This window comes from Eleutherodactylus coqui, chromosome 9, assembly GCF_035609145.1.
Source record: "Eleutherodactylus coqui strain aEleCoq1 chromosome 9, aEleCoq1.hap1, whole genome shotgun sequence".
Taxonomy (NCBI): Eukaryota; Metazoa; Chordata; class Amphibia; order Anura; family Eleutherodactylidae; genus Eleutherodactylus; species Eleutherodactylus coqui.
Genome location: NC_089845.1, coordinates 89073378 through 89101071, shown reverse-complemented (window position 1 = coordinate 89101071; position 27694 = coordinate 89073378). Strand labels below are relative to the sequence as shown.

General features: G+C 42.6%; 1 protein-coding gene across 1 annotated transcript in view; it reads right to left on the bottom strand.

The window, feature by feature from the left end:
• LAMA3 (laminin subunit alpha 3) overlaps positions 1 to 27694 on the bottom strand; it is a 205905-nt gene that overhangs the window by 39434 nt on the left and 138777 nt on the right. The window contains exons 41-57 of the mRNA XM_066578034.1: positions 24412 to 24525; positions 19215 to 19333; positions 18910 to 18990; positions 18659 to 18765; positions 17165 to 17203; positions 15081 to 15232; positions 14214 to 14324; positions 12487 to 12598; positions 10879 to 11040; positions 10495 to 10691; positions 8388 to 8504; positions 7751 to 7905; positions 5223 to 5364; positions 4286 to 4385; positions 3574 to 3690; positions 3312 to 3491; positions 4 to 143 (exon numbers count right to left, since the gene is read on the bottom strand). Of these exons, the coding sequence (XP_066434131.1) occupies positions 4 to 143; positions 3312 to 3491; positions 3574 to 3690; positions 4286 to 4385; positions 5223 to 5364; positions 7751 to 7905; positions 8388 to 8504; positions 10495 to 10691; positions 10879 to 11040; positions 12487 to 12598; positions 14214 to 14324; positions 15081 to 15232; positions 17165 to 17203; positions 18659 to 18765; positions 18910 to 18990; positions 19215 to 19333; positions 24412 to 24525 (2145 nt within the window). The remainder of the gene's footprint in view (positions 1 to 3; positions 144 to 3311; positions 3492 to 3573; positions 3691 to 4285; positions 4386 to 5222; positions 5365 to 7750; positions 7906 to 8387; positions 8505 to 10494; positions 10692 to 10878; positions 11041 to 12486; positions 12599 to 14213; positions 14325 to 15080; positions 15233 to 17164; positions 17204 to 18658; positions 18766 to 18909; positions 18991 to 19214; positions 19334 to 24411; positions 24526 to 27694) is intronic.

Sequence of the window (27694 nt, the reverse complement as noted above, 5' to 3'; positions counted from 1 at the left end):
CACCTTATTGGCTGCATCTCGCGCTTGCTGAATGAGCTCTCTTATACGACTCACACTCTCAGAGATGTTTCCTAAGGGCACAAGACTATTGATGCGATTCATGGCATCAAAAACATCGGGCAGGCTGCCACTTAGTTTCATTACTAAGGGTGAAAAGAAAATGAGAAATTATACAGCAATCTGAATTTTTGTTAATTTTCTTTAAAAAAACTTTTGGTATTATGTGTGAACCCGGAGAGCTGTGCGCACGCAACACACAACCTCTGGAAGGCTGGTTTCACACACTGTGTTTTTCAGAAAACTATCACATTTTTCATGGCATTTTTGGTTTGTGTTTTTATGCGACCAGAAATTACAATAAGGCCTACGGTGAAATATAAAGCACACTACCAATAATGTACTTTGGTGTGTGACGTTTTGGTGGCATTTTTGAGGTCCATGCCATTTTTTCCAAAACACAGCATGCTCTGGGTATAGCGTTATTCTGGGATTGGTTGATAGAATTCTCTAAAGGACTTTACAAAAAGCAAAAAAAAAAAAGACTATAGAAACACAAATTAAAAAACACCACCAAAAACGTTTGTAAAAATACCATGGAAAGCACTTGGAACTGATGGAGTTTTTTTTACAAGCTTTTAAAAATGCAAAAAGACAATTTGTGTATGACAGAGGCCTAACAGTAATAATGTAAATCCTGAAACCATTTGGAGCTGATTTCACCTTAAGCTTGGTCAGACGAGCGTGGTTTACACGCTGCTAAGCAATGTGTAAACCACGCTACTGACATGCAGGGATTATGCGCCTAAGAGTGGCTTCACGCGAGTGTGTTTTTGTGCGTACATAGATGCACCCAAGTACGTGCAAAAACACGCATGAATGCAGGTCTGTGCATTGTTTTACTTACCTGTCCGCCGCTGCCGTGACCCCCGCGAGGATGAAGAACACGTCTGCCGCATGCGACAGATGTTTCCTTCATCCCTGCTAGTTAAAAGAATTACCTGCTGCTACATCTGCCACATCTGTGACAGATACAGCAGAGGAATTCTTCAATTCTCTACCGCAGCTGTCACACATGTCAGCTGCGGTAGAGGATTCTGCTGCCAGCAATTGATTTCAGGGAAAGGCTTATATGTAAATCCCTTCCATGAAAAAGAATGCAGGGGGCCGGCAGAGCATTGTTTCCAATGGAGCTGCCGGCAGCAGCTGTGGCTCCATTGAAAGCAATGCGTGCATTCCCTATGGTGCACCTATGTCCTATAATTGCAGGCACGCACCTGCAAAGTACAGACATGTGAACACACCATAGTCAATGCATTGCTGCAAACAGAAGCGTGTTTTTGTGCGTGCGTATGCACGCATAAAAACACGCTCGTGTGAAGCCACCCTAAGGCTGAGGTCTGACGGCCATTATATTTCAAAAGCCCTACCCCGAAAATCACTGCGGGGGTTGGCTGCATCCCATTGCTTTCAATGGAGCCGACTGCAGTAGCTGCGGCCGTATTGAAAGCAATGGGCACGGAGCTTAGTTCACGCACATTTTTAACATGCGTTAAGCTTTTTTTTTTTGCGCAAAAAACAACGCTCATCTGACTGAGCCCTAAGACACTACACATGCTTTGATGAACCAGTGCTCTCCACATGAGCAGCTCTGGCCAGTCAAATCAGCATATAGAGGTACATTTACTTATGCTTTTATGCCTGTTTTTGTCATTAAAAATTCACAAATATTTGCGCAAGTGGGTATTTGCACAAAAATTTGCGACTTTTCTTCCCTCTGCGCCAGCCCCTGCACTTTTTTGAAAGTGGGAAGGGCTTGTCAGAAAGGGATGTGGCTACCCCGGACTGACAGATTTATGAATAAATTATGCCATAAACTATACTTGAGATGTGCGCCAGGTCGGATCTGCATATGTTTCTCTGAAGGCACATGGAGCTGCTGGGGATGTACATCATAAATGAAGAGACATGCGCCTCTTCATGTATTAAGGGCTCCTTCTCACTGGTAAGGGCAATATCGGGCCGTGACTCACGGCTTGCTTTCGCCCTTGCCATCCATGTGAAAGCCCCTTGGGTGAGAGGCATTTTCACTGCAGGAATGAAGGGAATTTCCTGCTGCAGCTGTCTATGGCAGAGGATCGCGGGATTCTCCCTTTGCTTTTAGTGGGATCGACGCTGCTGCCACCGGCCCCATTGAAACAATGGGTAATATAGCAGAAAGATAGGACATGCTGTGATGTGTTTCCCGCATAGCATAGCTTCTGAAAAGAATGGGTTTCTTATTTGTGTGAGATTTGTGCGTCTCGCAACGCATAAATCTCGCACGATTTCCACGCCAGTGTGAAGGCGCCCTAAGCTGACTGTGCACTGGAGGAAGTTGTAGTAAGCCTGGCGTCGGACATGTCAGTTTAGTAAATTTCTCCCTTAGGGCTGCACCACTCTGGCAATCGCGATATCGCCATGAGAAAATCACGGTTAAAAAACAAAATGCTTTTTCTTTCAAATAGACAACAATAGGACTTTCTAATGTTATAAACGCATCACATTGCATGAAAACCACAAGTTCTTGCGTTGCGATAAAACGGAGGCTCCACAGGGAAACATGGGCGATAAAAAACAAAGGAAAACACAAAAAAAAAATAGGCCAGGCAGCAATTTTCAAATCTTGCAACATCGCAGGACAGAAAACATCGCAAATGGGAATGAAGCTATTGAAAAGTATGGGTTTCCTAATTCTGCATTTTCTCGTACTCTCACATCGCTCAAAAATCGAGCGCTTTTCTCGCAAGTGTGAAGGCGCCCCTACACCATTCATTAACACTATGCACAGCTGCATCAGGTAGTCAGGGAAGCGGTTTGGCCATTTTTGTTTCTTCATGCCTCAAGTGTCGTTTTAAGGTCCTGCATGGACTACGGGGTAATGTGCCATGCCAGATTCTGTCCCTGAATCGTTCACAGGTGTGTACAGTGTCCAAAGTCTACACAGGTATATGAGAAATCGACTAGAGATCTTCAGGGATAAAACAGCCAATAGACTTACAGTACACACAGTCCTCCGGGACAACTGAAGGACAACTTTAAGATGTGCAGCATAAAGCAAGAAAATAAACAACAACAATAGAAATGAAATAAGAAAGTAATATAAACTATTTCTAAGTAAATACAATACATTAAAAATGAAACACCAAAACAAAGAAAAGAATGCAGCCTGACAGACGGTGATAAATGATTCAGTGCTGGCCAATGGCTCACCAATCTGAAGCGATACACCAATGTGCTAAAACACTTTCTCTTCTTGTTACACATTTGCTCACCAGAGTTCCTTGCTTCTGTCAGAGCCTCATTGAAAGAAGTATTTTGCGCCGTTCCAATTGTACCCGTAAGGTTTTCCACATCTTCTCTGATGGGTTTTAATTCCGCTTGGACATTGTTAATAATTCCAGCTGCATTGGCTACTACGCTCTTAGCATTAGTGATCATGTTCTCTATGTCATCTGAGAAGAAAGCAAGTAAATTAGTGGCAGGAGGTCCACATAGAAGGATATTACAGATATACGCAGAAGACAAGCTACTCACCTCTCTTGATGTCCTTGATGCTGCCCTGGACAGCTGTGAGGTCACCTAGCAGTCTGTTCTTCTTATCTGTGGCGGCTGTCAATCTGTCCTTTATATCTTCCATCTTGGGGTTTACATCTAAGATTCAGATACAGTGAGATTGTTTACTACATCAAAAAGATGAATATTTACATAGTCGCAATAAACTCTGCACATATGGGATATACAAAGATGCAACATATGGTATATACGGTAGCAGCAGCTGTTTGCCTATAGGCAACTACTGTATAAAAGAACATCCACGACATGGTATACTATTGGTATACTTATATAGAATAATGCCATAGGGTCCACCACTTGTGATCCCTATGATTCAGCAGTGTGAATTGGCCGTGGTGCTATGGTAACCACCGTGGCCACTTCACTATATACCGGGCACAGCGCCATACATTTTATAGTGGCTCTGTCTGGTATACAGTTGCGGTTCGCAGCATATAAAGGGTTAAGTAGTGGGAAGTAAAGGTCTCTTCGGTCCCCACTATTAGAACAAGTGCCCAGCTGTCATCCGAAAGCTGAACACCCTCTCTTCCCCAGCATGGGAGACCCGCACCGGGCTGCAGAATAAAACCCCTTAACGACCGCCGTCAAAAAACATATAGGCAGTCGTTAAGGGGTTAATATAATAATAATACACTAGAGATTGTTCCCCATTCACAAGCTTTCTTAGTTTTACCTGAAAATGATTTCTGTGTCTTCTTGGCCTGTTGGAGCAGTGCGTCAGAATCTGTCAGTGATTTTTTGGCTTTTCCAGGCAGATCTTCACTTTGTACTTTCTACAATAAATATAAATAAGATGCAGTTAAAAAGTGTATCCAGCTGCAGGGAAGTGAATGATTGAGTGTAAATGAATGAATGAATGAATGAATGAATGAATGAGTGTAAAGAGATTCTGTCCTGGAAACACAGCCTCATGTATGAATGATCAGAGGTGTAACCTGGAGCTTCTGGGCTCCAAAGCAAAATCTATACCAGCCAGCCCCACCATGTGTCATTTATAATTCAGGGGTCTTGTTAGGTGGCAGTGGGCTCTTCAGACCCTCTAGGGCACCAGGATGCAACTGCTACCTTGGCACCACCTACAGCTATGCCTGTACATCCAAACCACTGTACTTGGATTTTTCTAATCCCCAATCTATATATCAGTCCTCTGTGCTGCCTCAGTCCAGTGTACCTGCACACAACCTGCATGCCTGAACAAAGGGGCAAGTGGCTAGATCCTTGAAGGACTGATGCAAGATGTTGGTAATTTGCACAAATGTTGCCAAAAGGTCTAGCGAAAACACTGACTTCACAAGAGGATTACTTTTAGAGATGGGTCAGAGGTTTTCATGGAGAGACATATCCCAGCCATAAGGGTAAACTGCTTCCAAGTGATAGGACCTAGGCAATAGTCTGTCATTTTCAGAATGCTGTTTCTGCTGCCACCTTGTGGTTATATGCAGGAGCTAATCATGTGATAACTTGAAAAATAATACTGGAAAATGCAAGTAAACCTCAAAAACCAAGAATCTCAAATGCAAAATGTAATTGCTGTAATTACTTTTCAAAGCCCAGAGTAATAGATTTCTATATACTATGGAGTTAGGATGTAATGAAAGGCGGAAACTTACTGTCAGAGCGGAGTCAGCTGCTGTCTTTGCTTTATTTGCGGCCTCTTCTGCAGCTTTAATTGAATTAATGATATCTTGATAGGCATTGGTAGCATCAATAGCACAACGTACCAGCTCCTCATTGCTAGTGTTCTTCTTAATTCTGTAAACCACAGAACATTTTGGTTAAGCTGATATGCATCTTGCAATCAAAGGGGCTATTTTACATATATGTGTGGCCTGTGGCAATGCCCTTTTAACATATACCACAAACATGTACTGGCTGATAATGAAATTTGTATTGTGTATGCTATCATTGCACTAGGTTTTGAATTATTAAAGGGGGTGTACCAAAAACTTGTACCAACTATCCACAGGATAGGTTTTAAATCTGATCGGTGGGGTTCTTAGCAGTGAGACCCCCATCAATCCAGAGAACAGGGGACCAGTATCCCCCTCTTCTGTCATTGCACCCAACCACAGTGATGTCAGATTGAGTGGAGTGGAGGTCACACATGCGTGGCACCATCTTTTTCATTTCAATGGGGCTGATGGGAATAGCCAAGTACAAGTGATCGTCTATCTCCGACAATTAATGTTGTGGCGCTGGGCATGTGTGACCACTGCTTAACCCAATCTCAGGATCAGACTTTTATCACCTATCCTACTGAACTATGGGGCTTGAATTCCGCACCTGTTAAAATCCACGTGTCTTTACTTCGATTAAATATTGCAGCAGAAAAGCTTTCAGCTGTGGAATTACGGATGTCCTGCGGAATTGTTGCAGATTTCTAACACACAGGAGATATAATTCCGCATTTAAAGTTTGTGGAATAAAAACGCAAGAAATTCTGCACAACGTTCCGCAGGACACAATCAGCAGTCAAAGAACCTGCACTAATTGACAAAATCCACATCTGAGGACAATTTTGTCCTGTTTAACCCTTTGCAATCCAATTTTGGTTTCAGGGTTTCCTAGGGGGCTTTCTCTTTCTGCCGTTATACAATGGCGCCATCTGCTGGCTAGAGCCAGTACTGCGGTATGGAACATGCTGGAGAGGCCCTCGACAACACAACGGCCAGTAATATGCAGTAAGAATACCCTTCTGGACGTCTTCCAACATCGGAGCTGTACAGCCTTCAATCAGAATGTCTTCAGATGTCAGACAGTGTATTGGAAAGGGTTAAAACATCCCTTAACTATTAGGAGATGTGTCTTTCATCAACACTGTTACCAGCAGCAGAGCTGTGACCATAAAACAACTAGACCATAATAGATGGTTTAACACAGGATTACTGCTAAATAAGTAAAGCAGAGATGCACAATATATGGAGTATGCCGCCAAACAAACTTTACAGGGCAGTTTCTTGCAATTTTTTGATAAATTTTCTGAAGCCACAACTAGGAGTGGATCCTAAAGAAAGGATAAGTATAAGGCCTCATGTCCACGGGGACAGATCCGCAGCACGTCACCCTCACGCGTGATCCGCGCCCCATAGGGATGCATTGGACACCTGCAGGTAATTAAATACCTGCGGATGTCATTTTCCCTTGAGGCACGGATTGCGTGTGCGGGAAAACACCCGCAGCATGCTCCATTTTAGTGCGGGTCTCCCGCAGCACACCGGCAGCTGAATTTCTGCTCTCCGGCGCGGGAGCGCGGGAGAGCAGGAGTTTAAAAAAAATGGAGTGCACGAAGAAAGAAGATCCGGCCGTGACGGAGGGCAGATCCGCAGCGTCCGGACAGGTAAGTAATGTTTACTTTTTAGCCTCATGTCCGTGGGAAAGGAGGGACCCGCTGCGGGATTCTGCATGAAGAATCTGCGGCAGGCCTGATTTTCCCCGTGGACATGAGGCCTTAAAGGGGTTGTCTCACGAAAGCAAGTGGGGTTCAGCACTTCTGTATGGCCATATTAATGCACTTTGTAATATACATCGTGCATTAATTATGAGCCATACAGAGGTTATTCACTTACCTGCTCCGTTGCTGGCGTCCCCGTCGCCATGGATCCGTCTAATTTCGCTGGCTTCTGGCGTTTTTAGACGTGCTTGCGCTGTGCGGTCTTCTTCCTGGTGAATGGGGCCGCTCATGCCGGAGAGCTGGTCATCGTAGCTCCGCCCCGTCACGTGTGCTGATTCCAGCCAATCAGGAGGCTGGAATCGGCAATGGACCGCACAGAGCCCACGGTGCACCATGGGAAAGGACCCGCGGTGCATCGTGGGTGAAGATCCCGGCGGCCATCTTGGTGAAGGAAGAAGTAGGAAGAAGGAAGACGTCGCAGAGCGGGGATTCGGGTAAGTAATATGTTTTTTTTTTAACACATCCATTGGGGTTGTCCTGCGCCGAACGGGGGGCCTATGGAAAAAAAAAAAAAAACGTTTCGGCGCGAGACAACCCCTTTAAGGAAATACTTAGATTTCTCCTGTGTTTAAGATCTACTGCTAGTTTTGGCTACAGAAAACTTCAGTCTGTAGTGCCGACCTGAAAACATAATGTGCAAGTAGGTGAGTGTAGCTTACAGAACAAACATAACCCTACAGTACTTACTCCTGCAGCTCATTGGCCAGATCCAGCAGAGACTGAGCGTGTTTTTCCGCCATGATCACCAAAGGCTCCTTACTGGCTGCTTTGGAGACATTGGTAACTTTCTCAGTGACTTCTCGCTCGGCGCCATACAACTGCGCAGCCAGTTTGGTGTATTCCTTTCATTTAAAGCAGAACATGAGACATTATCAGGGCTGTTATTTCAATTACGCAACAGAATCGTATATTCAGCCATTCTGATCCTCGGAAAGTTGGGTAGCAGCCGATATGGTCGTCACTACAAGGTTTTCACCAAGCCTTTTTTAGCCTAGTAAGACATCTTTAACTTCCATATTGAAACACTCTGGGAAAATACTGGACAGCCCACCGGAAATCAAACAGACCCCATTATAGTCAATGGGGTCCATTTGATTCCATTATATGACAGATGGGTCCAGCCAGTGGGTTACATTTTCTGCTCCCATAACGAAGCCTTCTAGGTATTATGAAATATTATACTATATTAGACATACAGTTTATTCCATATCATCTAAATGTGTATTACACCATCAGAACACATTTCTACTAAATACTATGGTAGATAAATACGATATAGCCGCTGTATATACATATATAACAAACACGGATTTCTGTGATGTACCTCTTTACTTTTCTTTAGTAACTCCACAATACTCTTGGCCTGCTCCAGTTTGGTCTCCGCTGCCTTCAGATGGTTTGTTGCCTCTTTTTCTTGTCTTTTTAAATCATCAAGTCTTTTCTAGAACCAACACAATGATACAATTGTCATCAACAAGATCACAGTAGGACAACCAGATTTGAATCCATTCAATGGAGCAACTTCAGCACTTGTAATATTTAAGCATACATTAATCAAAGCAAAAAAACAAACTGAAATCTGTGATAGCGACACGAAAAACAGAAGGTATTATAGTTTTAGTGTTTATGCTTGGAATTAAAGAATCCCCTTCTCCATTTATAAATGAAGCACCCCATTATAGAGATCTACCAAAGAATTTTTTAGATGATTCACTGTATTCAATGCCTACAACATGGCTCAATAGTTATGGCCTTAAACTGTGTCATGTCGTGCTCCTGGGACCTGTAGTGCGAGGGGTATCCAGGAGTACACTGCTGCAGGTGTGGGCGATTTGGCTTGCTGATGGTGTGGATTTATCTAGTCAGCCAGTCACCATGCATCTGTATATATAAATACCAGCTCCTCTTGCTAGAGGGTGCTGGTCATTATCCATTCCCTCTCAGAACTTTGGTGTTTGTTTTTTTTTGCCTTCCTCTGGATCAACATTGGGGGGGTAATAGGCTGAACTGGATGATCATGTGGTTTTTTTTCGGCCTTATATACTATGTTTCTATGCTTTCTTACATTGTTAGCCAACACTCTCCCTGAAGATGGTCTGGACACCTGATTCTCCTGTTTGCATGGTATGTGGGCCCTACTCCGTTACCCCTGTCAGATGTGGTTCCAGACATCGGATATCCTTTACTCCGTCAGATGGGTGATGTTTTACAATGTGTCCCTTACGTCTGTGAGTGTGGACATTTAAACTATGTCCTGTTTCTGTATGCACGAGGTTCTGGGTGGGCAGACACCTGGTGTGTATTATGTCCTTTTGCTTCCCTTCAGCTTTAGGCCTTATGTCCACAGGGAAAAGAAGAATTAAAATCCGCAGCGGATTTTAACTTTTCTCCCGCCCGCGGATCCGCACCCCATAGGGATGCACTGACCACCTGCGGGTAGATAAATACCCGCGGATGGTCAATAAAAGTGAATAAAAAAAAATATGGAGCATGAAAAAAAAAGGACATGCTCCATTTAGGTGCGGGTCTCCCGCAGGGACGGCTCCCACAGGCTTCTATTGAAGCCTATGGAAGCCGTCCGGATCCGCGGGAGACCTAAAATAAGAATAAACTTACCCGCAGTGGACCGTGCAGATCTTCTCTTCTTCCCGTCTGGATCTTCTTTCTTCGGCCCGGCGGACGTGCCGAGCACATCCGCCGGCCGAAGAAAGATCCGTCCGCGAAGGAGAGAAGATCTGCCCGGTCTGCTGCGGGTAAGTTTATTCTTATTTTCAGCCCTCATGTCCACGGGGCAGAAGGGACCCGCTACGGATTCTCCATGGAGAATCCGTAGCGGGCCTGATTTTCCCCGTGGACATGAGGCCTTAGAGGTTGCGCTTGTGTAGGTCGCTGTTTCCACAGCCTGTACAAACGTAACAAACTGACAAAATAACATGAACAGCTGCCTAATGATGCAGTTGTGTTTTGCAGGGATCGTTCCGGCCACCCACCTCCATTCACAGTAAACAGGCAGTTGATCATAGATAAATGACTGCCTGTTTACATGGGCCGACTGTCATTCAGTTTCCGCATGCAGAAACTGAATGAATAAACGAATTTATCTGTCCTCGTTCAGTCATGCAGGCATTTAGACTGAACGATGATCATTCAGATTCTCACTGATTGCGGGAATATGATTGATTTCTCGGCCCGTGGAAAAGGGCCCTTAGTCAATGAAGTGAATCTTAAACAAGTCTTATCGATCTGCCCAATGAATCTTCTTTGCCTGCCTATCGTCAACGTTTGGTGAATCAGCAAAATGGGGGGAGAAACAGGAACACAAAGAAAGCATCCATTCTACTGCACCCTAAAGACATACTTGTAATCATGTACTAAAAGGAAATCAAGGATACATATCACAAGAGCTGTCACCGTAAAGACATAATTACTACCTTAATATCCTCGAGGGTCATCGCATTTTGTTTATTCAAGTCATTTGCTTGCTTAGTTTGTCCAGATGCTTCAACCATTGCATCTCGGAGATCATGTAATTTTTCTTCATAGTCCTTTAGTGACTTGTTGATTTCTCGTATTAGGGTCCTATGCTGATCTCCGTGTTTCTGGAACTGGTTCCTCACCCGGTTGAGCACTAATAATACATAAAATAAGGTTAATATTGGGATTATTTGCACCTTCACTACACTGTTCATTAACTATACTTAAAAACTCCTATAATTACTGAATGGCATAAATGCAGGATCTTAGGGAATATGTGATTTACAGTAGATCCTGTAGTTCCAAGTACTGGACAGATGAGACACCGCATCAAAACTTACAAGACTTGGCTTCTTCCTTCTCAAATTCTGCTTCTTTCTTCTGTGCGTTAAAGTTGCGTTTTCGCATTTCATTGAGCATTCGCTGAGCTTCCTCCATATTCTTAGATACTTCCCCGGGGCCCGTTGCACCACCTTGTACTTTCCCAGCATTCTCAATAAGAACTAAAAAAATAGACAACAAATGATAAACACAATCATTAATTAAAATGCTATATCTGAGTGCTTTAAATGAGAACAGTGCAACAAAGGATGTCTATAGGGAGGTCCATAAAGATATAGTACGAGCGACTATCAACTAAATACATAATATACAATAATTGTGCATCTATACAAGCAAACCTTGTGCAGTCTGACCCAGCGGTTACATTCCCTTCCATATATCCCTTACCTCATAGTAACATGCAGTATATATGGTAGACTACTAATAAGTAGGGGGCAGATGGATGGTAATATTTAGCACAGAATGCAGGATCACATTACACATGCATGTGAGCTGCAGACACAAAATAATGGAGGCTTCTTAATTTAGACTTTGGATACAATGGAGCAATAAAAAATGGTTGTGATGCTGGAGATAACCCTTAACGGGATATTCCCATCTTGGACTTTTATGTAGTATTAACTGGATTAACCATAAAAGACTAATATTGCAGGCCCCACCTCTGCGACCCATAACTATCTCAACATCTGAACTTGCTTGACCTATGGCCAAGGGTGGTCAAAAGTATGGAAATAGCTGTGGTCTACTGTTTTCTTAACTCCAATTCACTTCTAGGGGAGTTACAGAAACAACATTGAAAAGCCAGCTCAGCAGTTTCTGTACTGCCAGCCACCCTGGCTAGGGCATATTGTGGGATATTCTCATCTCGGACATGAATGAATAAAATACTAATACCCCTTTAAGATTCACTGTGCATGGCTATGTTCTAAAGCAATCCTTAATTTATACTGTAGCCTAAAAGGTGGTGAAAATAAAAATACAAGAAAATTAAAGGTGAAAACGCTTATGTAACAGAATTGTATGTTATATGATCAGAACTTTGAGTAGCAGTTAAAGTACACCCATGTATGTTTTCCCTAAAATGCTAATAAAAAAAAGTTCAAAAAAACACAAATTACAAATACAAAAACAGTTAAAGGCAAATCTATTGATCAGGTCAAAAGGAGGAACACAGAGGGGATATATAAAAAAAAACTTGGCATACAAAAGTTGCAATTTTTGGTGCAACTCAACTTACAGAAAAAAGTTGCAACGTTTGGCAATGTACACCGGTGGAACGATGTGGGAGGTAATTATAAAACGTACATCCCCGGTCTCTACAAGTTACCTACTTTCAGCCCATAAGATTAGATTATAGGGTTAAAAGTAGGTGACAAGATTCCCTTTAAGGCTGAAGTGCAAAACGCCAATAAATCCTCGGAATAGTCAAAAGTAAGAACTAGTCCTTTAAAACAGGACTATGATTAGTGCTTAAGATGGGACATTTCATAAACATAGTTTTTATTCCTTGTGTACATATTCTATGGAATCCGGAGTTTGTCAGAGAATCTACTCTTCTACGAGGCTACTGGACCGTACATGATCCACAAAGTTCACAAATGACCTACTGTTAATATTCTTTATGAGGAGGTCTATGGTCACCAACATGTGACTGACGTTACGGGAGGTGTCATCAACATTCATCATGATGCTTTCATATTTCTTAGAATTCATTTCAGCCTGAAAGAAAAAACGTAAAACATAGAAATGCTTATGTGATAGTCGGTTAGAGATAGCGAGAGTAAGGGTGAAGTCACACGAACGTATATCGGCTCGGTTTTTACGCCGAGCCGATATACGTCCTCCTCATCTGCAGCGGGGGGAGCCTGGAAGAGCCAGAAGCAGGAACTGAGGCTCCCGCCCCCTCTCTGCCTCCTCCCCGCCCCTCTGCACTATTTTCAATGAGAGGAGGCGGGATGGGGGCGGGGCTAAGGTCCGAGAATTAGCCCCGCCCCGGCTCTCCCTATTGAAAATAGTGCAGAGAGGTGGAGAGGAGGCAGAGAGGGGGCGGGAGCTCAGTTTCTGCTCCTGGGCTCTTCCAGCCTCCCCCCCCTGCAGATGAGGGCAACGTATATCGGCTCGGCGTGAAAACCGAGCCGATATACGTTCGTGTGAATGCACCCTAAGGGTGCGTTTAGACGTAGCAATTAAAAATCGTTCCAACGGATGAAAGTAAACGATGATTGTTCAGTTAAAATGCGAGCCAACGACTGAATGACATAAAAATCATCGCTGGCTCGTCCACTTCTTGTTACATAGGAATGTGAAACACTGAATGAGACGTTCATAATTCTCAACAATAATCTACTGCCTCAATGTGCTGCATGAGCACGAACTAACTGGTGATGACATCACCAACTCGTTCGCTTGGGCAAACGAAAACCGTGCAGTTCTCGTGTACAAGGGCCATTACAAAGGTAGCTATTGCACTTAAAAGTGTTTAGCGAGAAACAGCGCCACGACTGTCCATGGGCTGTATCTGGTATTGCCGTTCAGGTCCCTTCACATGCGGGACAGTTTAAAGTGACGATCCGGGCTTGGACAAACAAAGATGGCCGAACAGCTTCTCTAGCTACCTTATGTACATTGTACATTAGTATGCATTGGTACAACTACATGCTGCTTCTACTTGCTAGTAATGCTCACGTGAGACGCACGGGTTAATCAAAGCAGGTGTAGTGTCCATCAGGTAGTCACAGAAGCTAGTTCAGCCATCTTTGTTTCTCCAGGGTCGCCTTAAATAGAAAAAATGTTTCCTCACTTTCTCCCCGCTCTCCTGCAAAGTCTTGCCTACTACTCTGCCAGTTTCCTGTCCTCCAGCGATGATGTCTTGACCCATATGACGGCTGCAGCCTGAATATTTTCCTTCCTAACATGCAGCGTATCTGTCATGTACTAACATACCAATTGTAGTGGTTGGAGCCTAATTTTTAGTGATACAGAATTTCAAATTCTCTGCACTATCACAAATGTAAAAGATTCCAGCTGCTTACACCCACCACTAGAGGGAGCTGTTTATATATTGAATTGTATAATAACACAGTATGCCGTAAGTCCAAGTGAAGGTAGTGAGCAGCCAAAGTGTTAACTTTCATATCTATTTCAATGCTGGATATTTTCAACTATGTACCAGAAAAATGGAGCTCTGACTGCAATAAAGATTTATTAAGAAATTTATCCTAATCAAAAAAAGCCTTAAACAGTAAGTGGAGGTCATTGGAAATTAGGTGGAGTTCCCAAGTACAGTTTTAGCATTTAGACTCCCTGTCTAGTCATTATATTATATCATGCTTACCTTTTTCAGCAGACCTGCTATCTGCAGCTTGAGAGCATTTGTTTCTGTGTTCATACTGTCCACCTTCAGCTGCTGACTTGCGTGCTTACGGTTATAATTGTCACATTCTTGCTGCAATATAAATATATTACTCTTAGTAAGATTTGTATAGGTTTCTTGTAGAGATGAGCGAGCACCCACATGCTCGAGTCCGCGTTATTTGAGTCTCTCTCTCTCCAGCCAGCCAGACAAAAAATTGGCAATGATGCGCGCTGCGTCGCGGCGGAGAGGGGCCAAAACAGGCACATCACTCTAGGGAGGAGCCAAAAACTGGGGCGGGGTCGAACACGGCTTGATGCTCGTTCCAGTAACGAGCACCATCGAGTATGCTAATGCATCAAGCTCGGCAGAGTATGTTCGCTCAACTCTAGTTTCTTGTATACAGAGTTCTCCAAAATAAGAGTATATACTGTATAATAAGAGTATGTACTGTATAGTAAGAGTATGTACTGTATAGTAGGAGTATATACTGTATAGTAAGAGTATGTACTGTATAGTAGGAGTATATACTGTATAGTAAGAGTATGTACTGTATTTCACCGTTTACTTCTGCAATTTAGCAAAATGTTAACCAACAATATAAAACGAGAAAATTATACAGTATGGTAACCGGAAAGTAAAGTAAAAAAACAAACACTGCTGTTATATTGTAATCTAATGTGTTTCATGTTGTACATCTGGGTGGGTCATAGGGCTGGGAGAGCAGTAGACAATGAAAAACGAATGGCACAGGTTTGACTGGTATGGAGGGATTTAGCATAAAATCACATATTACATACAGATGGCAATTAGCAGAAAGAATGATGGGTCGAACACTTTTAGACTTACTTTTACTTCTCGGATGCGGGCTTCCAGAGCTCTAATCTTTTCCAGTGCCTGGCTGTTGACATTGATGCTCTGCAATTCTGCCTTAATTAGGTTGAGTTCATTACTTATAGTCCTTAAATCCATGAGGAGAATATCAGCACAGCTGTCACATACTGGAGATAAACAATTGCAGACAGGTTATCATGAACACATGAAAGCCTATGTGACTAGAAAAAAATAGTGTCTTCTACAATATGTGTGTGGCCCTCCTTGCATTGGATTAAAGGGGTTTTCCAGGAATTTACTATTGATGACTTATCCTCAGGATAGGTCATCAAAAATTGATCATCAGGGGTCCACTGCTCGGTATCCCCACCAAACTACTGAACCCTGGGCCTGCTATCAGTGTAGCAGGGCCGGATGTCCACATTGTGGTTAAAGCCAGAAGTGCACTAGAAACCATTATTGCCACTGAAATCAATGGGAACAATGCCTTCTATAACACTTCTAGCTGCGAACCTAATGTGGACATCCGGCTTGGCTGCACTGACAATAGGTCAGAGAATTGGTGGAGATCCCGAGTGGTGGACTCCAACTTATCAACTATTAATGACCTATCCTAAGGATAAGTCATCAAGAGTAAATTCCCAGAAAACTCATTTAAGGCTCCCTGCTTTATTGGTCATCTGTGTTGTATGTTTTAGGGAAATTTTTCTTAATATTTCCCCTTACTCCATGTAAACTGCATCAAAGTATCCCAAGGTTATCATTATACATGAAGCTGCTTTCTGAAAACACAGCTTGAGATGCCCCTACAGACATGTTATATACTCCCTGAAGTATAAGGACCACAGATTGAGATCCTCGGATTTAGGGCATACTAGCTGCTTGACCTCTCTCCTAAGATATTACTCATCACCCCCTTGTGATCTCTTTCTCACATACATCCCATATAAAAAGTTGTTAACATCTTGATTTTTGTTTATGATTAGTATGTACGCCATCAAAGCTCGCCGATGAACACGATAAACATGTTGTTAGGGCTTCATTATTCAGATGAAGGTCAAAAGAATTTTCTTTTTGGCTTCTGCCTGGCTGGTATACTTTAGTACATCGCCAAAAAAAGGTATGAGACAGCATAGTAGCCTACACTATTCTATCCTGTAACATCCTGTAAAACATGCTTCCATTAAACAAATACCATACTAGCATATTGGTGACAGATACCACTATATGATATCTTCCACAGACATCCATTTAATGGATATATCATAAGTTTTTCAATTGGTTTTTTTAACTCATCAGTAAAGCAGATACTATTAGAGCCTATGGGCAACAGAGCAATTAAGGTTATAGGGGCATTGCCTTAAAGGATCTTCATAAAAAAGCTCACAATGTATCTATTAAATTGATGCCATATTAGTCTATGGGTGACAAATACCACTATTATTACATCCATCACAGCCTCTGTTTAACACATATTTCAGGAGCTTTTGCTAATGTTTGCATTAAATGTAAGCCAAAAGCAAGATCTGAACTGACCCCTAAACTGACTAGGGAATTCATTTTTTCAGTTTACCAATTTCTTTTACACCGTGTGACTGCTAAAGTCTCAAGTTTGCTAAATTATTAACATAATCTTAAAAAATGTGTACCAAGTCCATCTATGGCTTACAGAACTAGAAGCCTTCTCCAGATATTTATATTCAGTTTTTGCTGTACTAGTAGATGGGAGATTTTATGTAACGTAGAACTAAATTTTTAATCTATTCTAACACCGAAATTAAAAAATTCATTATGACAGATATTTATCACGAAAAAATGAAAACTAAAAATATAAAAAAACTAAAAAAAAAATCGTACATATCAGATAAACAACATACAATCTGTAAGGAATCTGATCATTTCATATCTAGACCAGAGTCTTCCAAAAGCAGATACAGTCTGTTCATGTGACTACTCCTTCTTGCCCAGCCATGCTACACTGGCCAGCCTTACATAATCATGCAGGAAAGATATCAGATATTTCACAGTTTCCCAATGGATTATATTGGGGGCGCAGACTCTATTTTGTAGTGATACATTTATAATGTCTTAAGACTTACAGTCATCACTTTCTCGGTCTTTGGGATCATCCAGGCATTCTGTAACACAAAAGCAATGACTACACATTATAACAGTACTGGATTTGTATCTAGTATCCGTTCACACTAGTTAAAGAATTAATTATACAGAATAGTCTATTCAAGAGCTTAACCCCTCCCCATAAGGCGGATAGAGAAGGAAAGCCATCTTGTGGTCTGCAACAGAATTATTGAGCATGCAGCCTGAAATTCTGTTACAAGTTATTTATACCAGGCCTGGCACAACTTGGCAGCAGATAGGGGCCAAAATTAAAATAGGTTTCTAGCAGCTTACTTTGTAGGTAAGGGCTAATGGTCACCGACGGATTTATGCTGCATTCCCCGTGGTGTAAATATGCGGCAGAATAACGCAGCTATTAGCTTCTAATGAACCTAATAGTTCAGTCCTCACATGCGGGATTCTGCTGCGGATTTACGCAGCAGGAAAAAAATTGCGGTATGTTCTATTTTACTGCATTTTTCCGCGGCGTGAGGTCTCCCTTAATATAGTATTAATGGAGGCTGCGGAACAACGTGGTAAAAAGCACATTTTTCCGCAATTGCCAGCAGGGACTTTTTTGTTTATCCCCGTGGGATTCCCGTGCGTAAGACCGAAGGCATATTCTGTTCCATCTGTGGGTATGAGTCCTAAAGATAATGATTAAACTATTTTGCAAACTGCTTTGCTAAGTGGTAAAAGTTGTAACATTTTGCAGGTTTTCTTATTGTTTCTCATGTAGTTAATACTGAACGGCTTATCTTGGAGAGGGTGTCAGACACTCATGTAATTTGGAGGGTGTCTGTACAGTGAGGGAGTGAAAAACTCAAGGAAAAGACTAGTGGATATGTGCGAGGATGTAGGATGTACTATTCAACTTCTCTTTTATTAAGTATATTAAAAACCAGCATAGGATACGCGTTTTGGGGTCAGCCCCTTCTTCAGTTATGCTAGGTGCGACATTACTCCTGGGACTAAAGGATATGGATCCCAAACGTGCCGGTGGTACCAGTGATAGAGCTGGGGAGAGCAGGATTAGTGGCACAGTCATAGAGGGGATCAGCTGTGTATGTGACTGCATGCACTTTGTCCCTGCTCAAGGCCAGGCTTAAGTCCCCGGAGTGCTCACAGCTTCTGCTCAGTCTTGCTCAAGGTAGCAGTAGGATTCTGGAGACCTAAAGGACCTTCCCTAAATCACAGTCAAGTGACTAGGATCATTTCAGCCACGCAGCGAGGAAGGGAATAGCGGACGTCAGCTCTGTGTGTGGCTGCACTCCCTGATTGTCCCTGTTCAACGCCAGGTCCAAGTCATTTCTGGCCTAAAGGACCTTTCTTGACATCAGTTATGTGATGTGACATTTTGCGGGCCACCAGAGATTATTTGGTGAGACACTCGTTGCATCTTGGCCATACATTGGGCAGGCCTTAGTTATACCAATGAGGAAAAACTGGAGAGAGACCTTGATGTTTATTCTTACCTCCTGTTAGAGGGTCACAACTTATCAACTGGCCATTGTTACCACAGTTACATGGTTGACACTTGCCGCCAAGCCTTAAAGGATTTCCATAATAACCTTGTACACATCTACATACAGAACAGAGAAGATCTACATGTAAACGTTATGCTGTAAGACACATGTGACTATAGACATTTGGTTAAGAAAAAACGTAGTGAATCTTTATAAAGAAACAAATGCCCATTTTTTATTAGGCAGCATTGTAAACTTACCCTTCACAGTTGGACCCCGTGTATCCAGGCTTACAGAAACATTTCAGATTTCTGCCACTTCCAGAACATCCTGTTGCAAAACTACAAAGAAAATACATTAACATTCCTAGAAAGCAACATTTTCTGTAAAAAGAAAAAACATGTACATTTTTGTATGGTATATGGGAGTCTGTAAGACTGTGATACACTGGATAGGCTATCTCTAATAAAGTCGCTGTCCTCTTGTATGCACTGAGGCATCTGCTCCACTCCGTTAACTAGAGAACTGATGTGTAAGAAGTACATCAAGACATGGGTTAACTTACTTGTTGGAAGCCACGGTAAGAGGGCAAGGGCATAAAGTGCATGAGTCTTGGGTGGCATCCCCACTGTAGCCTTCTTTGCACAGTTCACAATGGTCACCCTTTGTGTTATGTTGGCAATTCTATGTATATAGACATAAATGAATATTAGTGTAATGCAGTTTGACATATTTCTAAAAACTACTTGTTAATAAGCAGATAATGGAAAGTGGCTGCAGAACACAAATCTACGTTTCTTTTGCATTAGTTTAAATATATATATATATATATATATATATATGGGGAACAAATTAGGTGAAGGACAATGCATTACCAGAAACATACATCTAGGTATGAACCCATTTTCTCCATCTGCCCTCCAACACGTCTATCCTCTATGACCAGTGTCCACAAAGGTACACAAAATACGGGCATTTTGCTGTTACTACAGTGACACTGTTTGACACCCAGGCTTGTTTGTACCGTATTCATGCAAAAATGAGAAGTGATAATTTGTGCACCCGTCTTCAGGATTATGCATCACAAGCATCACTTTACCTGCACAACATCCCTGAACACTCCTGCAGGTGACGTGGTAAATTACCTTTAACCCTTTCCAATCCAATTTGCATCCTGGTTTTCCTAGGGGGCTTACTCTTTTTCTGCCGTTATACAACGGCGCTATCTGCTGGCTAAAGCCAGTACTGCATGAGGTGGCACATTGGATAGGCTCCGACAGTAGAGAGGCTGGCAATATACAGTAACCCCGACGGACATCTTCCAACATCGGAGCTGTACAGCCTTAAATCATAATGTCTTCAGACGTCAGACAGTGGATTGGAAAGGATTAAGTGAATCTCCACTTTTTTATGATGTCATTTCATGTCCAAAATTAAAGGGGTTTTCCAAGACTTTGACTACCCAGCACTGTCCGCACTGACAGTGGGCCCAGCGATCAGCTGATTGGTGGAGATCGCGAGCAGCGGACTCCAACCGATTAACTATTGATGAGCATAAGTCATCAACAGTAAAAGTGTCAGACAACCCCATTAAATGACAATCTCTAAATCTATCTTTATATAGATAGGCGCTTTCTTTTTCTGATACAGAGTTCCAAATCCCTTACATAGAAATAGTTTAAAGAGGAGAACCTGCTGACTCCCTGCAACTCTCATAGATTTTCATTAGCTTCCTATCATGATCCGTAAACCACAGATCAAATATGGATTTGAAATATGTTCATCTGAAAGACGCCTAAGGATCTATTAAGAAATAATTGAGTGCTGAATTTTGGACCTATTTAGATTAAAATGGTAATCCCCTTAAGGCTGGATTCACACGAGCGCAGGCGTATTTACGTTTGTAGTGTATAATCGCTGGCTAGGACGTTTTCCGGCGATCACAGCCAGAGCTAGTTAGTGTATTTTGTATTGCTGATACTTTTAGAACTATCTTTTTGGCCACTGTATATGCGTCGGGACGTATTTCGGTCGCGTATGTTCTATTTTCAGCAGGTCGCCGTTTTTACACGCCGTATAATCACCCGTGTGAACGAATACATTGGAAACCAATGGTCACGTATATACGGTCGGGCATAAAAACACGCCTTATGCGCTCGTTTAAATAAGTCCTAAAGGAGTTGTGTGGTTAGAACAAACATTTTTTTAAAAGGCTGGGCAGGTAAGAAAACAATAAAAGAGACAGTATACTCACCTATCTTCAGCCCCCGGATGCAGCTAAGCCGCTTCCGCTGCCCTGTCCTTGTCTCTGTCCATGAATGGCCGCCGGAAGCCAGGTGACCGCTGCAACCAAATCAGAAGTCACAGTGAACTCCTGGCATCATGGCGCCCAGGATGTGAGCGCATAACACTCATGATGTAAGCGCTGATGCCAGGAGTTGAGATGGTGATATCGTGGAGAGGATGAAGGTCAGGACACAAGCCAGATGGACCTCATTATGTTCACTGGGGTCCATCTCGCTCTGCTTGTTTCTGTCATTAGACAGATTTTGCTTTCCTGCTCCAATGGCCTAGTAGGAAACTAGAATACATAATGGAGGTGTGAGCCTACTGATATGTGCTACTGTATAGTTTCCTCATATTCCCATTTGCATTGGTATATAACCTGCTTCCCCTTTAGTAACATGATAAACCATTTACAAGCCGTCTACTCTATATATTGGAGAACATCTGGTTTATGTTAAGTTCACAAGTTAGAACAACTACAGAACATTGTATGCAGTAGTGTTATTTTAGTAGGCACCATAGTTGTAATTGCTATGTTCTTATTTAATAGCTGTGTACTAATGTAATGGTTATGTTCCAGACCACATATCATGAGTGTAGTCATATTTTTCCTTTTTAAGACATGAGGACATCCAGAATTACTGATTGTTCTCATAGTTTGATATTATGTGTCCCGCATACTACTGCAGCACAATCCTGTAGCAGCTTGTCCCGTGCAGCAACGTACAGCCACTCCCTATACTGAACTGCTAACTCTGCAAACTACTGAACTCCCATGCTGGAAGCACATTACCGGGAGATCTGACAGCTCCAGCAAATACTAGTTCCAACAACAGCTAATTGTTTTTAATGATGTATAAATTAAGTATCAATTACTGACAATTTATCCAGCTGTGAAGGTATAGGGGGTGCAGAGCAATCACACCGGGGCCCTAATGACTGAGAGGACCCAAAGGCCGTTCTATCACATAAGAAGACACCAGTATTATAAGTTGCACATGTTTTAAAGAGCCCCTTTTTCATGATGGTACTGTTGTACCTTGACGCCACCGGAAGCAAGGGGTTTGACAGGGCTTGCATGAAGAAATGCCCCTATCACGCCCCTAGCTTCCGATTGACTGAATTATTAGAAGGTCCTAGCAGCGTGTTAGGGTTAGTTTTCCTGTTAGGTGTATATTATTAGCTGTAAGTGCTTTCATGTGACAGCCGGCCGGCATTAACATAGAAGCATGTGCACCTAATAATGTACACCTCCCCAGCAGCGCCACCGTCAGGACCTTGCAGCCTGTGTAAGTGTCCCCTACTTTCCCAACCCCCCACCCCGTGCCGGCAGCGCTGAAGAAACAAACAGGGGGGTAAGAGGCAGCACACGGGAGCCCCTGCATGCGTGAGGGGAGAGAGAAGCAGGGCAGGAGAACACCCACCGCCTGGGTCACTCACCCCAGCCGCCTCTGACAACTATCTGCAGCACGGGAGAGAGGAGCAGCCGAGGAGAACACACACCACTGGGCTCATTCACCACAGCTCCCGGGGAAAGCTCTCTGCAGCTCCGGAGGGGTAAGTTCAGCCCATCAATGCCAGAGTGGTGAGTGCAGCCAATCAGCCACTGGGGGCATCACCTGGCTATCAAACAGCCTAAAATTTGGCTACATCCAACACTTCTGGTGGCGTCAAGGTACAACAGTACCTTTCATGTCTTGTGAGTATACATAGGGCTTCCGCTTAGGATAGGACCTGCTACAACACATAATACTGTACTGTATGCCAGATCCGGGGTAGCACTTCATTACAACAGCTGCGTTACCAAGACAGAGTCATCCGCTCATAGCAGAATAGGGATCAATAGAAGCCCCTTTTTTGCTATTTAAATAGTGTTTAGTACACTGTACATAACACAAGGAAACTTGTTTTATCTACCTGCATGTGGAAAGAAATAGTAATAATTAGCCAGCTCTGCAACTATTTAAGGGACCTTTCGCATGGGATGGAATTGTCCACAGGACGCAACGTAGATGCTGATATTATCAATTGGTGTGGATTTTGTAGCATTTTAAACCACAGAATGCTTTCTTGCGTAACTTCTTGCATTTTATTCCACAGACTAATTGCGGAATTACATCTTCTGTATGTAAGAAATCCAAAACAATAGTTCCAAAAGACGTCCTTAATTCCACAGCAGAAAGCTTATCCACTGCAGAAGACTATGGGAGCTGCCGGCAAAGGGAGGGGGAGGGAGTTTAGCAGCGCTAAAGTAAGTCAGCTGGCTCTATTGAGCCAGTTGAAGGATTTCTTCCCGGATGATAAATTCCGGGCTGCGGCGTATATATATATATGCCGCACTTGTCCGGTGAATGGGTAAGAAAACACGAGATTTAGACGCGACTTGATCGCAGATTTCTTTCGTTCATGCATTTTTCGGATGCGATGCCAAACGGCCGAAAAATACGACTCCCGAGTAAAAGAGGCCACATAGATTTTCAATTAATAATATTCTCATTGTAGTTTAGGGCTCATTCACTTCAGCAATTTTCACGTCTTTGTGCTGTATGTAGTTGCAGCTGACTGCATACTTACCCATTAGGTCTGTTTCAGACGAGCGTATAAAAAACATGTCCATAGTATGTATGTATTAGTATATATGTATTATTACATCTATAGGTCATCAATTTTTCATCCGTATTTGCCTCTGTACTTTTTTTGTTGCAGATCTGTGCATGGATATAGCCCTGTCAATGGGCTAAATCTGCATGCTGGTCTTAGCTGCCACGGGCAGGGAGTCAGCGATGACGTCCCACACAATAGGGCCATGTGACTGATGTAGCCAATCACCAGCTGCCTTCAGCCTGTGAATAGCTGCGGCTCTCATGTGAACCAGTGTTTTTGAACAAAACTACGTCCCCGGATAAACCCTTTTAAATAATTCCCAAGAGATTTTGATGTTTTTTTAGGATATACAGTATGTTCACACTGGGTGTATATGTTGTAGATTTCAGCATGCCATTCGGACGAGATGTAAAAAATCTCATCTATATTCTGCAGAAAATTTCAGTACAAAATCCACAGCAGAACGGACTTGGGCTGCGAATTATAAATCCGTGGTATATCAATGGTTTGCTGTGGATTTGAGTATGGAATTCAGTTTTTGCAATGCAAGGGGTGAAAGCTGCAGCAAATCCGCATCAAAATTCACAGACAGATCCTGGTGCAGGTTAGCTACGCATTTCCCGCTATGGAAAATACACAGAAAATGCAACCTTGTGTGAACATTCCCTTGTGGAGTAAAACCAGCTACTTGTCTATAACTGCTCAGAATTTCCAGCAGTTAACACAAGAAACACTGGTGACTTCCTTCACTGGATCAATACTGAGGATGTTTTCAAGCTACTCAGTATAGTATTATGGACAGTGATTGGGATGTAAAATGTCTAGCCCAGCCTAAGCAGTCTTAAATAAAAATACCTTGAAATGAAACTTACAATGCATATTCCAGACACATCATGGCATCGCGTGGAGTGCCCATTACATCTGCAAGGGACACATCTTCCTAGGTACAAGCCTTGATTCTCCCGATAATGCCCAGGTGCACACTCCTGTGAAAAGAAATATTAATTAGGATTCCGCATGTTCAAAAGTATATATACATTTAGTAGTAGACCATGTCGTCTACAAGAAGGTTCCCAAAACAAAAAGTCCCCTCACCCAAGGGCTTAGTTCTGTGGGACCACTTTGTAGAAACTGAGAGATACTTTATCATTGTATGCATTTTACAAGAAGCCAAAATCCCGCCAAAAAAGGCAGTAAAAGTACCCACATAATTCACAGAAATACATGATGACAGGTGAGCCACCAAAACAAAAAATCCGCTACATTGTGCCAATTAATACTTGACTTTTATTTCATTCATTAAAAAGTTCTCAGTAACAAAGACAACGAAGTGACCAAAAAGAAGCAACCAAAAAAACAAGCCTAGAACAAATATATTGGCCAAATAGTCTCTAGAGAATCATTATAGGTCATAATTTAACGAGATCAATTAGTACAGAGCAAACAAAAAGCTCTCAAAAGTATAGTGCAGCCAAAGGGTTAGGGCTCCTTTACACGGGTGCTGTGATTTTCAGTCGGCCGCGTCACAGCAAGAGCGCGGCTGAGAATGCATGATCAAGAGGCAGTCATGACCAAGTCACGGCTGCATCTCCCGTTTAAGCACCCGTTCAGATGGCCCGGGTTCAGGCGAGTATATGCCACAGGTCGAAATACCATTGAGCAGGGAGAGAGTTTATCTGTGCTAAACTCCCTTCTCTCCCCCTTTTCGCTCCTTGTCGGCTGCCAGCAATGGGAGGGGGTGGGACGGGGCGGGAGCTAGCGCGATAATCCCCCACCCCGTCCCTTTTCTGATAGCCAGCAAGGAGCGGAGAGGGACAGGGAGTTTGGCAAAGCCGCTACTAAACTCCCTCCCACCTTCCTTTTCCAGCAGCTCTCATAGGCTCCCGTAGGAGTCTATGGGACCAGCTGGCGTATTCTGGCCGAAAAGTTAGGTCCAGACCTATCTTTTCTGGCTGGTGTAAAAGCGGCTAGTCGGAATGTGCACTGTATGCGCTATCTTCGCCCATCTGAACTGATGCATTGGAATCCAATGCATCAGATGGTCGCGATTTTCGGCCAGCATTTTATCACGCTTGTGTGAATAAAGCCTTATAGTGATATATAACTTATCCAGATAGGAAAAATTCAGCTGGGCCTGTGATGTGTGCTGTTTTGCTTTGGATCACTGAATCCAATCTACTGACTGAGGATCTAATTTCCAAAAACTTTGACAATTGTAACATGAGGTCCTAATTGTCAATTAGCCGACCGGTCATTTGGCGATTCAGCAGTTGTTGACGGTGTTTGAGCGGTGTTTAGTGATAAGGTAGCCTAAAGATTTGTAAACACTGTGCCAATCTGATGTAAGGAGGATTTCTTCACAAAGAACTCGGCATACATTGTGCCATCAATATACTACTTTGATTTTGACCATATAGCGGTATAACAATGTAATGTGAAAAGTCTGCAGATGCACATGCACCCTCAGGAACCTAAAGGTTTTACCATCACATCTGACAGCTATATTTCTGCTATCAGATCTTAATTAAGATATACAAATGAAACTGCTAAGATCAAAAGCAAAAACACAAATCGGACCAATAAATCTGACCTGTCTGCAAAACCGGCACTTCTATGTTTCCGATGAATGCTGAAGTACAGCTCTGGAGGATTTTACATTCCTTCTGCTCTGCAAGTATTTCTAGAATTTCTTCTATTTCTAAAGCTTGAAGTTCCCAGTATTAAGATTAGCATATATGGGAGAATTGCCGTTTATATATTCCCATAATATATATGTTAATGTGATGCCATAATGATGATTCACTTCTAATATGCGGGTCTACGTGTGTATGTACTAGATGCTCAGATGTAGGCTAAACTCATACCACATCTGTGATGAACTGAGTGCCTACGTTGGAAAAAGATCTCAAAAAGTGTATGTCAATACCTTCATAGTCTGGACAAATTGTGTCAAAAGGCTGCCCATTGACCCACAGCGTTAAAACAAGCATATACCGTTCAATGTGCCTTTCTTTTTAGAAGAATCTCCGTGTATTGAATAGCACATCTGAATATGTTTTACACCATTGTGGCATGCTGCCTGACTGAATGCTCAATGGAAACACTTTTTGCATACATGGGGCCCAATATACTAATTTTCTGACGTATATGTAAATATGTACAAATGACCAATGTTTAGCCTATGATTTTAGAAGAAACTTGTAATATTTCTGCCACACGCCATGAAAATTGGGCCCGGACACAAGATTTCTCTCAATTATGAGGAAAGAGAAAGTCCATCTTTAATAAATGATCCACCTGGGTTTTATAATGCCTTATAAGGAAGAGATCAGCATAGACCGCCTAAAATTCATCATAGATTCTCATCAATGTGTCCTTTGTATGTCCGGAAACGGTAGCAACAATGCATTAAATAGAGCTGCAGCCCAGGTACTACAAGAACAGTGGGGGAATGAATGGAGCCACACAGAGAACATGCGCTCACTTGCAGAGCCCTGGCAGATCCTTGGCCGCTGGTAGAATCTACAGGCCCTGACAGACTCGGCAGCTGGAATATTACTAGTGAAACTGAACTATATACAAATGTAGTCTCTTCATGCTATAGAAAGAAATGATCTAAAACTAACATTCACTGAGAAGGCAGCCAGGAACTAACAAGCTTGCAGATGTTGTGGTACTATATAGAAGTTTATACTATATAATTCTGTTTACTGAACTGACTAAATAAATAAAGTGAACAACGTTTATAAATCGAGGAATCAGAATCCACATAGCTACAAAGATTTCCTAGCACCATGAAGATAGAATATATTGTGCACTGATACACTTGTATAGGTTTCGTGCAGAACTGAAGAAAGTAATATTAATTCTGTTAGTCTTAATCGATATATTTCCATTCTCGCACTCCTGATTGCTCCATATACTCACATTGTTTCCTCGGCCATTCAAGATATTCTGCTGTTGATTGATTCTAAGAGGTATTTGCAGGAGCTCTACCCTCTGCTGCATGCCGATTGCCCCACATTGTATCAGGCAAGCTACGAAGGTTATCAGGTGAATCATGTTCCCGGTAATACTGAAGTTCCCAGTCCTGTGGCTGCTGTACGAGGTATTCTCTGTATATTAGTAAGCACTCATTCCTCACTGCGCACCTCC